General features: G+C 46.8%; 1 protein-coding gene across 1 annotated transcript; it reads right to left on the bottom strand.

Moving 5' to 3' along the window:
• Window positions 1–197: 197 nt before the first annotated feature.
• Window positions 198–3,119, bottom strand: LOC111527830 (patr class I histocompatibility antigen, alpha chain E). Its single transcript, XM_026448881.2, has 6 exons — window positions 2,939–3,119; window positions 2,539–2,808; window positions 2,019–2,294; window positions 1,127–1,402; window positions 888–1,004; window positions 198–262 (listed from the first exon to the last, which is right to left on the bottom strand). The coding sequence occupies exons 1-6, from the start codon at window positions 2,988–2,990 to the stop codon at window positions 213–215; spliced, it is 1,041 nt and encodes a 346-aa protein (XP_026304666.2). The 5' UTR covers window positions 2,991–3,119; the 3' UTR covers window positions 198–212.
• Between the last annotated feature and the right edge of the window lie 8,900 nt (window positions 3,120–12,019).

Raw genomic sequence — 12,019 nt, 5'->3', positions numbered from 1 at the left:
CCTGGGCACTGTCGCTACCTGGGGTAGAACAAAAACAAGACCTGGTTAGAGCCCACAGGAGATGTGGTGCAGGAGGAATTATGGGGTGGACGAGCTCTTCCACACTCCCGCCCCCGCCACTTACACACAGCCTGAGAGTAGCTCCCTCCTTTTCTACCTGTTGGAAGAAAATGTCCTGTGAGGGGCCAGGAAGGAGGCAGGGCCATAAGGTCCTAGAGGAACCTCCTAGTCTTGGATCCCAGAGAAGTATCCAGAACTGTGACTGCAGACCCAGGGCAGGATCAGGAAGCATGAAGAAAGCAAGTGTGGGTCCTGGACCAATTGCCCTCCTGAGGTCTGTCCTCAGCAGGGACCTTCCCCTGTGACCTGTGACTGCTGGGCTCAGATCCCCATCACCACAATCATCAAGGTGATAAATCTGTCCTTCATGGTCACAGGTACCCCAGGCGTGGTGGCTCACGCCTGTAATCCCAGCACTTTGTGAGGCCGAGGCAGGTGGATCACGAGGTCAGGAGTTCGAGACCAGTCTGGCCAACAGTGAAACCCCATCTCTACTAAAAATACAAAAAAAAAAATTAGCCAGGTGTGGTGGCACACACACATAGTCCCAGCTACTCGGGAGGCAGAGGCAGGAGAATCGCTTGAACCTGGGAGGGAGGCAGAGGTTACAGTGAACTGAAACCAAGCCATTGCACTCCAGCCTGGGTGAGAGAGCCAAGATTCCATCTCAAAAAAAAGAGTAGGTGCTGGCACACAGGGCCCAGGCTGGGTCGGCCCGTGTGTGTGGATGGTGCTTCCCAGTAACAAGGCAGGACACACTTCTACCTAGGGCTTGAAACCCCCAGTGGGACAAGAAAACTCAGACTATACCCCTCTCCCTTCCCCACCTGAGCTCTTCCTCCTCCACATCACAGCAGCGACCACAGCTCCAGTGACCACAGCTCCAAGGACAACCAGGCCAGCAATGATGCCCACGATTGGGATGGAGGGTTGGGAAGACGGCTCTGGGAAAACAGGGGAACATAAGGGGCCCTGACTCCCAGGCCTCAGCCCTGACCCTGCGGAAGGGCTTCAGAAGGGCTTCATGCTTTCCCTAAGAGACATGACCTCCCATTCCCTTCCTTACCCCATCTCAGGGTGAGGGGCTCGGATAGCCCCTCATGCTGCACATGGCACGTGTATCTCTGTTCCTCTCCAGAAGGCACCACCACAGCTGCCCACTTCTGGAAGGTTCCATCCCCTGCAGGCCTGGTCTCCACAAGCTCCGTGTCCTGGGTCTGGTCCTTCCCATCCCGCTGCCAGGTCACTGTGATCTCCGCAGGGTAGAAGCCCAGGGCCCAGCACCTCAGGGTGGCCTCATGATCAGAGATGGGGTGGTGGGTTAAATGTGTCTTTGGGGGTTCTGAGGGGAAGAGTTAGAAAATTCAGACACTTTGTATCTCTCATGGGACACCCCAGCAGCACCCATGTGACCATCCTGAGAAGGAAGAGGACAATTATAGTAGGAGAAGAGGACAAAACCTTGACACCAGCCTGAACTTAGGGATCTGGGATAGCCTCTTATTCCTTGGAAAGTTCTAGAATCGGGGTGAGATAGCCCAGGATAGAAGGTGAAAAGGGATTTCTGGTCCTGGCCTGTGCGGATGCTGAGTGACTGAGAAAAGCTGGAGTCAAGACCTCCAAAAACTCTTGGTGTGGGGCTGAGAACCAGGCACGAGAGAAGCTCCCCCACGATTCCTAACACTGAGTCAAAGAGAACTGCTCATCAGTTCATTTGAAGAATGGACTCTCCAGCGAGACTAGATTCCTTAATTGTCCCTGAGAGAAGGCTGGTCATTTAAGAGAGTCACTCTCTGGTACAGGATCTCCTGTACTGGGGTCACTACCCCCTCTCCTGATCCAAGGGAGGGGTATTCTGGCTTCCATCCCCGTGTCTTCTACTGTTTGAGGTCTGTCAGCTGTGGGCACAGTCCTAGCCCAAGAAGGAGATGGGAGAGTAGCCCTGTGGACCCTCTTACTCAGGTCCTGCAGCGTCTCCTTCCCCTTCTCCAGGTATTTGCGGAGCCACTCCACGCATGTGTCTTCCAGGTAGACTCTCTGGTGCTCCGTCTCAGGGCCATCATTTGACTTTTGCTCGGAGATTTGAGCCGCCGTGTCCACCGCGGACCAGGAGCGCAGGTCCTCATTCAGGGTGAGATAATCCTTGCCGTCGTAGGCGAACTGTTCATACCCGCGGAGGAAACGCCCGTCCGGCCCCAGGTCGCAGCCGTGCATCCACTGGAGGGTATGAGACCCTGGCCCCGCCCGCTAGTCAGTCCCGCCCACCGAGTACCGCCCCTGTGGCCGCCAACCCGCGGGGATTTTGGCCTAAACTGAAAATGAAACCGGGTAAAGGAGCCTGGGACTCTGCCAGGTCGAGGGTCTGGGCGGGTTCCGCAGCCTGGGGGTGATCTTAGACCCGGAGACTCGAGGGGACCCGCGTTGTCCGTGAGGGATGGGGAGGGGTCGTGACCTGCGCCCCGGGCCGGGGTCACTCACCGGCCTCGCTCTGGTTGTAGTAGCCGCGCAGGGTCTTCAGGTTCACTCGGAAAGTCTGTGCGGTGTCCCTGGCGCTCCGTGTCTCCTGGTCCCAATACTCCGGCCCCTCCTGCTCCATCCACGGCGCCCGCGGCTCCATCCTCGGACTCGCGGCGTCGCTGTCGAACCGCACGAACTGGGTGTCGTCCACATAGCCCACGGAGATGAAGCGGGGCTCCCCGAGGCCGGGCCGGGACACGGAAGTGTGGAAATACTTCAAGGAGTGGGAGCCTGGGGGCGAGGAGGGGCTGAGACCGGTCCGGCCCTACTCCGGGCGCGGCTCCCCGAGTCCTGCGCCCCCGCCGGTCCGGCTCCTCTCTCCTCCGGGTAGAGGCCGCTTCCATCCCGACCCCGCACTCACCTGCCCAGGTCTTGGTAAGGGCCGAGAGCAGAAGTAGGGTTCGTAGCGCCATGGCGCCATCCTCTGAGTCGGCAGAGCCTTCTGAATCCGGGTGGGTGCGTGGGGACTTTATAGTCGGGAGTCGTGGCGACGCTGATTGGCTTCTCTAGAAACCGGACACCCATTGGGAATGAGAACTGACTCTGCGTCATGAGTATCCAGGAGGAAGGACACGACCAGGTTACGAGAGGAAATGAAAGTGGGTGTGGAATCCCCAACGCTGCGCCTCGCTGGTCTCCACACTATGCCCTTGGGGCCTGAGACCCTGAGAGCCACGCCCGGGGACCTGGGACATTGTTCTGCGCTCTCACCTCCTGACCCGAGCGCTCTTTGTTACACTATCTCCCTGAGTCCTGGCCCAGGGACTGTGTAAACTGTGTAAATCAGTGTTTTTTTCGTGTGTGTGTGTCTGTGTGTGTCTGTGTGTGTGTCTGTGTGTGTCTGTGTGTGTGTCTGTGTGTGTTGGGGGGGGTGGGATGTCTCGCGCCGTTGACCAGGCTGGTCTCGAACTTCTGGACTAAAGCGATCCTCCCATCTCGGCCTCTCAAAGTGCTAGGATTACCGGCATGAGCCACCCTGCCCGGACTTTTTTTTTTTTTTTTTTTCTGAGACAGTCTCACTCTGTCGCCCAGGCTGGAGTGCAGTGGCACGATCTCGGCTCACTGCAACCTCCGCCTCCCGGGTTCACACCATTCACCTGCCTCAGCCTCCCGAGTAGCTGGGACTACAGGCGCCCGCCACCACGCCCGGATAATTTTTTGTATTTTTAGTAGAGACGGGGTTTCACTGTGTTAGCCAGAATGGTCTCGATCTCTTGACCTCGTGATCCGCCCGCCTCAGCCTCCCAGAGTGCTGGGATTACAGGCGTCAGCCACTGCGACCCGCCTACCCGGCGATTTTTTTTTTTTTTTTTTTTTTTTTGTATTTTGTGGAGTCGGGTTTTCGCCATGTTGCCAAGGCTAGTCTCAAACTCCTGGGTTCAAGCGATTCGTCCACGTCGGCCTCCCAAGGTACTGTGTTTACAGGCGTGAGCCTGTATTGTTAAATACTGTATTGTTTTAAATCCCAAAGTGTTGGAATTACAGGCGTGAGCTACCGCCCCCAGCAATTAGCCCGCCGTTCTTAAACTTTTAGGTTTCAGTATCTCTGTGCACGCTTAGAAATTAGTGAGGCTGGGCGCGGTGGCTCACGCCTGTACTCCCGGCACTTTGGGAGGCCAAGGCGGGCTGATCACCTGAGGTTGGGAGTTCGAGACCAGCCTGACCAATATGGAGAAACCCCATCTCTACTAAAAATCCAAAAAATTAGCTGGGCGTGGTGTCGGCGCATGACTGTAATCCTGGCTATTTGGGAGGTAGAGGCCTGGCTATTTGGGAGGTAGAGGCAGGAGAATCGCTTGAACCCAGGAGGCGGAGGTTGCGGTGAACCAAGATCCCGCCATTGCCCTCCAGCCTGGGTAACAAGAAAAAAGAAATTAGTGAGGACCCAAATAAATTTTCTGTGGCTTGTGTCAAGTTTTATCATATATAAATTAAAACAGATTAAAACAAAATATTAAAAAAATATTAATTCATTTAATATAATATTAATAACCCATTACATGTTAATGGAAACAACTTTTTGGTTTTTTTTTTTTTTTTTTTTTTTTTGAGTCAGAGTCTTGCTCTGTCCGCAGGCTGGAGTGCAGTGGAACGATCTCGGCTCACCGTAACCTCCTTCTCCCGGGTTCAAGCGATTCTCCTGCCTCAGCCTCCCCAGTAACTGGGACTACAAGCGTGCGCCACCGCGCCCAGCTGATTTTTGTGTTTTTAGTAGAGGCGGGGTTTCACCATGTTGGCCAGGATGGTCTTGATCTCTTGAGCAGAAATAACATATATTTAATGCAAAAAACCCACCTAACTTTTAATTTTTCCAAAATTAACAGTGTATAGGCAGGGCACGGTGGCTCACGCCTGTAATCGCAGCATTTTGGTAGGCTGGGGAGGGCAGATCACGAGGTCAGGAGTTCAAGACTAACCTGGCCAACATGATGAAACCCCTTCTCTACTAACAATACAAAAATTAGCTGGGTGTGGTGGTGTGCGCCCGTAATTCCAGCTACTCGGGAGGCTGAGACAGGCGAATTGCTTGAACTTGGGAGGTGGTAGTTGCAGTGAGCCGAGATCACACCACTGCACTCCAACCTGGGCGACAGAGTGACACGTCTGGGGAAAAAAAGAAGAAACAACAAAAACAAAAACAAAAAAACAGTATCTGATTCAAGAAGTTGCCTTTGAGGTCAAACCAGCTGAGACTCTTTACAACCAAGAGAGCCGGCCAAATGACTTCAGAAAGACCTCACGCTTCATTGTAATCCCGTTTCCAAGCTAAATTGCACTCCCATCCGTGCCATGACAGTTGACAATCTCCATGACAATGAGTAGAAGTCCTAAAAGGACCGAAAGGAAAGCAGTATTACCGGTTTGGAGAAGTTCAATGCCTGTTCCCATAAAACATATGAATATTCCTCCCCCTCACTTTTAATGCCCAGCCCCTCCATTAGAGCAATACTACATTTTAGCCCCCTCACCCCTCACTAGCCGCCCCGCTAGCGGAGAAGTTGATCTGGGAGAGCTGTTCTCGCCTTTAGAAGTCCTGTGCAGGAAATAAAGCTTGCTCTGCTTGAGGCTCACTTTCGGTTTCATGTATTGGCTCTGCGACTCCCAATGAGGAAAGATCCCACCTTCTGCAGCTACCAAGATTTTTGGTAACAAGAAGAGTGATTATTTTTCATTTTCGTAAGTATCGTTTTTGGAAAATTTTGCAAGCGTCATTTTGGCTCATAGCATACATTCTCTTATTTACTAATTTTTAAAATTTTAACTTTTATTTTAGATACAGGGGGTGGCCGGGCGCGGTGGCTCACGCCTGTAATCCCAGCACTTTGGGAGGCCGAGGCAGGTGGATCACTTGAGATCGGGAGTTTGAGACCAGCTGGATCAACATACAGAAACCCCGTCTCTACTAAAAATACAAAAGGAGCTGGGCATGGTGGTGCATGCCTGTAATCCCAGCTACTCAGGAGGCTGAGGCAGGAGAATCGCTTGAACCCGGGAGGCGGAGGTTGCGGTGAGCCGAGATCACGCTATTGCACTCCAACCTGAGCAACAAGAGTGAAACTGTCTCAAAAAAAAAAAAAAAAAAAAATAGATACAGGGGGTACATGTGCCGATTTGTTACATGGGTATGTTGTCTGATGCTGAGGTTTGGGGTATGGATCCTGTCACTCAGGTAGTGAACAGAGTACCCACCACAGGTAGTTTTTCAACCCATGTCCCCACCCTCTCCACTCTAGTCGTCTGCAGTGCCTGTTGTACGCATGTTTATGTCCATGTGCACTCAGTGTGTAGCTCCCAATTATAAGTGAGAAGATGCAGTATTTGGTTTTATGTTCCTGCATTAAGTCACTTAGGTTTATGGCCTCCAGCTGCATCTTAGCCATTCTCTTACTTTGATTGAAGTGTATATTTAAAAAAATCTAGCCTTACACAAATATTGATTTGAAAAAGGAAGGATTATTATTGCTATTGTTTAGAGACAGGGTCTCTCTCTGTCACCCAGGCTGGAGTGCAGTGACACCATCATAGCTCACTGCAGCCTGGAACTTCTGGGCTCAAGGGATTCTCTCACCTCAGCCTTCCCAGTAGCTGGAACAACATGTGTGAGCTACCATGCCCGGACTGGGAGGATTATTTTTAACAGCTTTTCATGTAATTGTGGATATTCATATTTCACATTACACAGAAACTGTACAAGTGGTGATTTCTTTTTTTTGAAAGCAAATAATCCATTTTTAAATTTTTAAATTTTATTTATTTAAAACATTTTTAAATTCCAATAGTTTTTGGGGAACAGGTGGTGTTTGTTTACATGGATAAGTTCTTTGGTGGTGATTTCTGAGATTTTGGTACATCCAGCACCCGATTAGTGTACACTGTACACAATGTGTAGTCTTTTATCCCTCACCTCCCTCCCACCCTTCCCCCACCAGTTCCCAAAGTATCATTCTTATGCCTTTGTGTTCTCATAGCTTAGCTCCCATTTATAAGTAAGAACATACAATGCTTGGTTTTCCATACCAGAGTTAATTCACTTAGAATAATGATCTCCAACATCATCCAGGTTGCTTTGAATGCCATTATTTCCTTTCTTTTTACGACTGTGTAGTATTCCATTATATATATATATAATATATATATATATAATATATATATATAATATATATAATCACATTTTGTTTATCCATTCATTGACTGATGGCATTTGGGCTGGTTCCATATTTTTGCAATCACGAATTGTGCTGCTATCAATCTGCTTGTACAAATATCTTTTTCTTTTTTTTTTTTTGAGACGGGGTCTGGCTCTGTCGCACAGGCTGCAGTACAGTGGCATTATCTCGGCTCACTGCAACCTCCACCTCCTGGGTTGACGCCATTCTCCTGCCTCAGCCTCCTGAGTAGCTGGGACTACAGGCGACCGCCACCATGCCCGGCTAATTTTGTTTTGGTATTTTTAGTAGAGACAGGGTTTCACTGTGTTAGCCAGGATGGTCTTGATCTCCTGACCTCGTGATCTGCCCGCCTCAGCCTCCCAAAGTGCTCGGATTACAGGCGTGATCCACCGCACCCCGCCTCAAGTATCTTTTTCGTATAATGTCTCCTTTTCCTTTGGGTAGATATCCAGTAGCGAGATTGCTGGGTCAAATGACAGATCTAGCTTTAGTTCTTTAAGGAATCTCTAAGCTATTTTCCGTAGTGTTTGTACTACTTTACATTCCTCCCAGCAGTATGAAAATGCTCCATTTTCACCACATTCACGCCAACATCTATTTTATTTTTTTATGGCCATTCTTGCAAGAATAAGGTAGTATGGCATTGTGGCTTTGACTTACATTTCTCTGATAATTGGTGATATTGAGCATTTTTTCACATATGTTGGCCATTTGTATATTTCTTTTGAAGATTGTCTATTCATGTCCTTAGTGTACTTTTTGATGGGATTATTTATTTTTTTTGCTGATTTGTTTGAATTCCTTGTAGATTCTAGATATTAGTTCTTTGTCAGATTCATAGTTTGTGAATATTTTCTCCCACTCTGTAGACTGTCTGTTTACTCTGTTGATTATTTCTTTCCCTGTGCAGAAGCTTTCTAGTTTAATTAAGTCCCATCTACTTATCTTCGTTTTTGTTGCATTTGCTTTTGGGTTGTTGGTCATGAACTCTTTGCCTAAACAATGTCTAGCAGAGTTTTTCTGATGTTATATTCTAGAATTTTTATGGTGTCGGGTCTCAGATTTAAGTCTTTGATCCATCTTGAGTTGGTTTCTATATAAGGTGAGAGATAAGGATCCAGTTTCATTCTTCTACATGTGGCCTGACAATTATCACAGCACCATTTGTTGAACAGGGTGTCCTTTCCTTATGTTTTTGTTTGCTTTGTCAAAGATCAGTTGGCTGTATTTGGTTTCATTTCTGGGTTCCCTATTCTATTCCACTGGTCTATGTGCCTATTTTTATACCCGTACCATGCTGTTTTGGTGACTATAGCCTTGTGTTATAGTTTGAAGTCAGCTAATGTGATGCCTGCAGATTTGTTCTTTTTTGGTTAGTTTTGCTTTGGCTATGCAGGCTCTTTTTTGGTTCCATATGCATTTTAGGATTTTTTTTTCCAATTCCGTGAAGAATGATGATGTTATTTTGATGGGAATTGCATTGAATTTATAGATTGCTTTTGGCAGTATGGTCATTTTCACAATATTGATTCTACCCATCCATGAAAATGGGATGTGTTTCCATTTGTTTGTGTCATCTATGATTTCTTTCAGCAGTGTTCTGTAGTTTTTCTTGCAGAAGACTTTCACCTCTTTGGTTAGGTATATCCTACATATTTTATTTGGTTTTGCAGCTGCTGTAAAAGGGGTTGAGTTCTTGATTTGATTCTCAGCTTGGTCACTGTTGATGTTACTGATTTGTCTACATTGATATTTGTATCCTGAAATTTTACTGAATCCATTTATCAGATCTAGGAGCTTTTTCGATGAGTCTTTAGGGTTTTCTAGGTATATGATCATGTCATCAGTGGACAGCGATAATTTGACTTTCTCTTTTCTGATTTGGATGCCTTTTATTTCTTTCTCTGTCTGATTGCTCTGGCTAGACCAATATCCCTGATGAACATGCAAAAATACTCAATAAAATACTAGCTAATTGAATCCAACAGCATATAAAAGACAATCTAACATGATTAAGTGGGTTTCAAACCAGGGATGCAGGGATGGTTTAACATATACAAGTCAGTCCCGGTGTGGTGGCTCATGCCTGTAATCCCAGCACTTTGAGAGGCTGAGACGTGCAGGTCACTTGAGGTGAGGAGTTCAAGACCAGCCTGGCCAACATGGTGAAACCCCATCTCTACTAAACCCACCCCCCAAAGCCAAAAAACAAAAAACCACAAGTCAATAAATGTGATACACCACATAAACAGATTTTAAAAACAGAAATCATATGATCATCTCAATAGATGCAGAAAAATCATTTGACAAAATCCAGCATCCCTTTATGATTAAAACTCTCAGCAAAATTGACATAGAAAGCCATCTATGACAAATCCACAGCCAACATTATATTGAATGGGGAAAAGATGAAAGCATTTTCCCTGAGAACTGGAACAAGACAAGGATCCCCACTTTCATCACTTCTATTCAGCATAGTACTGGAAGTCTTAGCAACTGGTAATTTCTTAGAGGTGAGATACAACCTGAATCCCTATTGTTAAATATTTGTATTCTGTTACATTAAAATAGATTGGTCTATCTCGCTCATTGAATGGATCTTGTACTAACGACTAATGCAGTGGTGGGATCATAGCTCACTGCAGCCTCAACCTACCACCTCAGCCTGCCAAATAGTTGAGACCACAGGCAGGTGACACCATACTCAGCTAATTTAAAAAAATTTTTTTTTTTTTTTAGCTGGGAGCGGTGGCTCACGCCTGTAATCCCAGCACTTTAGGAGGCTGAGGCAGGCGGATCACAAGGTCAGGAGATCGAGACCATCCTGGCCAACATGATGAAACCCCATGTCTACTAAAATACAAAAAAATTAGCTGGGCGTCGTGGTGGGCGCCTGTAGACCCAGGTACTCGGGATGCTGAGGCATGAGAATGGCGTCAACCCAGGAGGCAGAGGTTGCAGTGAGCCGAGATGGCGCCACTGCACTTCAGCCTGGGCGACAGAGCGAGACTCCGTCTCAAAAAAAAAATTTTTTTTGTACAGTCCGGTGTCTCCCTATGTTGCCTAGGCTGGCCTTGCACTCTTAGACTTAAGTGATCCTCCTGCCTCGGTCTCCTAAAGTGACAAGATTATAGGTATGAACAACCGCGTCCTGCTGCTACTAATTTTTTTTTTTTTTTTTTTTTTTTGAGACAGACTTTCACTTTGTCGCTTAGGCTGAAATGCAGAGGCATGATCTCTGCTCACTGCAACCTCTGCCTCCTGTGTTCAAGCGATTCTTGTACCTCAGCCTCTCAATTAGCTGGGATTAGAGAGACCCACGGCCACGCCTGGCTAATTTTTTGTAGTTTTAGCAGAGATGGGGCTTTTACCATGTTGGCTAGGCTGGTCTTGAACACCTGGCCTCAAGTGATCTGCCTGCCTCGGTCTCCCAAATTGCTGGGATTACAGGTGTGAGCCACCATGCCCAGCCTGCTACTAATTTTTGTATGTTGATTTTGTATCCTGCAAGTTTACTGAATTTGCTTATTAGTTCTAATAGTTTTTTGGTGGAGTCTTTAGATTTTTCCAAATGTAAGATTATATCATCTGCAAACAAAGAGAATTTGACCTCTATTTCTTTCTCTTGTCTAATTGCTCTAAGTAGGACTTTCAATACTATGTTGAATAACAGTTGTGAAAGAAGGCAACCTTGCTGTGTTCCTGACCTTAGAGGAAAGGCTTTCAAGTTTTCCACATTCAGTGTGATGCACCTGTGGGTCTGTTGTATATGGTTTTTATTATGTTCAGCCATGTTCCTTTTATACTCAGTTTTTTGGGGGTCTTTATCATGAAGGAATGTTGAATTTTATCAATGTTTTTTCACCATCAATCGAAATAATCATATGGTTTTTGTCTTTCATTCTGTTGATATGATGTATCACATTGATTGATTTGCATACTTTGAATCGTCCTTGCATCCCTAGGATAAATCCCACTTGGTCATGATGAACCATCTTTTTTAATGTGTTACTGATTTTGATTTGCTAGTATTTTGCTGAAGATTTCTGCATTAATATTTGTCAGTAATATTAGCCTATAGTTTTCTTTTCTTTACTTTTTGGAGACAGAGTCTTGCTCTGTCACGCAGGCTGGAGTGCAATGGCATGATCTCAGTTCACTGCAACCTCCACCTTCTGGGTTCAAGCGATTCTACTGCCTCAGCCTTCTGAGTAGCTGGGACTATAGGCACACGCCACCACACCTGGCCAATTGTTGTATTTTTAGCAGAGACAGTCTCACCATGTCGGCCAGGCTAGTCTTGAACTCCTGACCTCAAGTGATCCACCTGCCTCAGGCTCCCAAAGCGTTGAGATTACAGGTGTGAGCTACTGCACTCAGCCAGTTTTCTTTATTTTGATGTGCCTTTGTCTGGTTATGGTATCAGGGTAATACTGGCCTCCTAGCATGAATTTGGAAGTGTTCCCTCCTCTTCTTTTTGGAGTAGTTTGAGTAAGATTGGTATTAGTTTTTCTTTACACGTTTGGTAGTATTTAGCAGTGGAACCAGTGGGTCCCGGGCTTTTATTTTGCTGGGAGACTTTTTATTACAACTTTCATTACTTGCTATTGGTCTGTTCAGGTTTTGGATTTCTTCACTGTTCAGTCTTGGTAGGTTGTATGTGTCTAGGAATTTATCCATTTCTTCTAGGTATTTCAATTTATTGGCATATACTTACTCAGAGTAGCCATTAATGATTCTTTGAATTTCTGCAGTATCAGTTGTAATCTGTC

This window comes from Piliocolobus tephrosceles, chromosome 5 (genome assembly GCF_002776525.5).
Source record: "Piliocolobus tephrosceles isolate RC106 chromosome 5, ASM277652v3, whole genome shotgun sequence".
In the NCBI taxonomy this organism is placed as follows: Eukaryota; Metazoa; Chordata; class Mammalia; order Primates; family Cercopithecidae; genus Piliocolobus; species Piliocolobus tephrosceles.
The sequence above is the reverse complement of the archived record's forward strand: the minus strand, read 5'-3'. Positions and strand labels throughout refer to the sequence as shown.

Excerpts from the sequence above, each read along its gene's own strand:
- LOC111527830 (XM_026448881.2), bottom strand. The coding sequence starts at position 2,990 with ATGGCGCTACGAACCCTACTTCTGCTCTCGGCCCTTACCAAGACCTGG. Across the intron at positions 2,809-2,938 it reads CCTTACCAAGACCTGGGCAG|GCTCCCACTCCTTGAAGTAT; the intron begins GTGAGTGCGGGG and ends CCTCGCCCCCAG. Across the intron at positions 1,005-1,126 it reads GCCCCTCACCCTGAGATGGG|AGCCGTCTTCCCAACCCTCC; the intron begins GTAAGGAAGGGA and ends CTGTTTTCCCAG.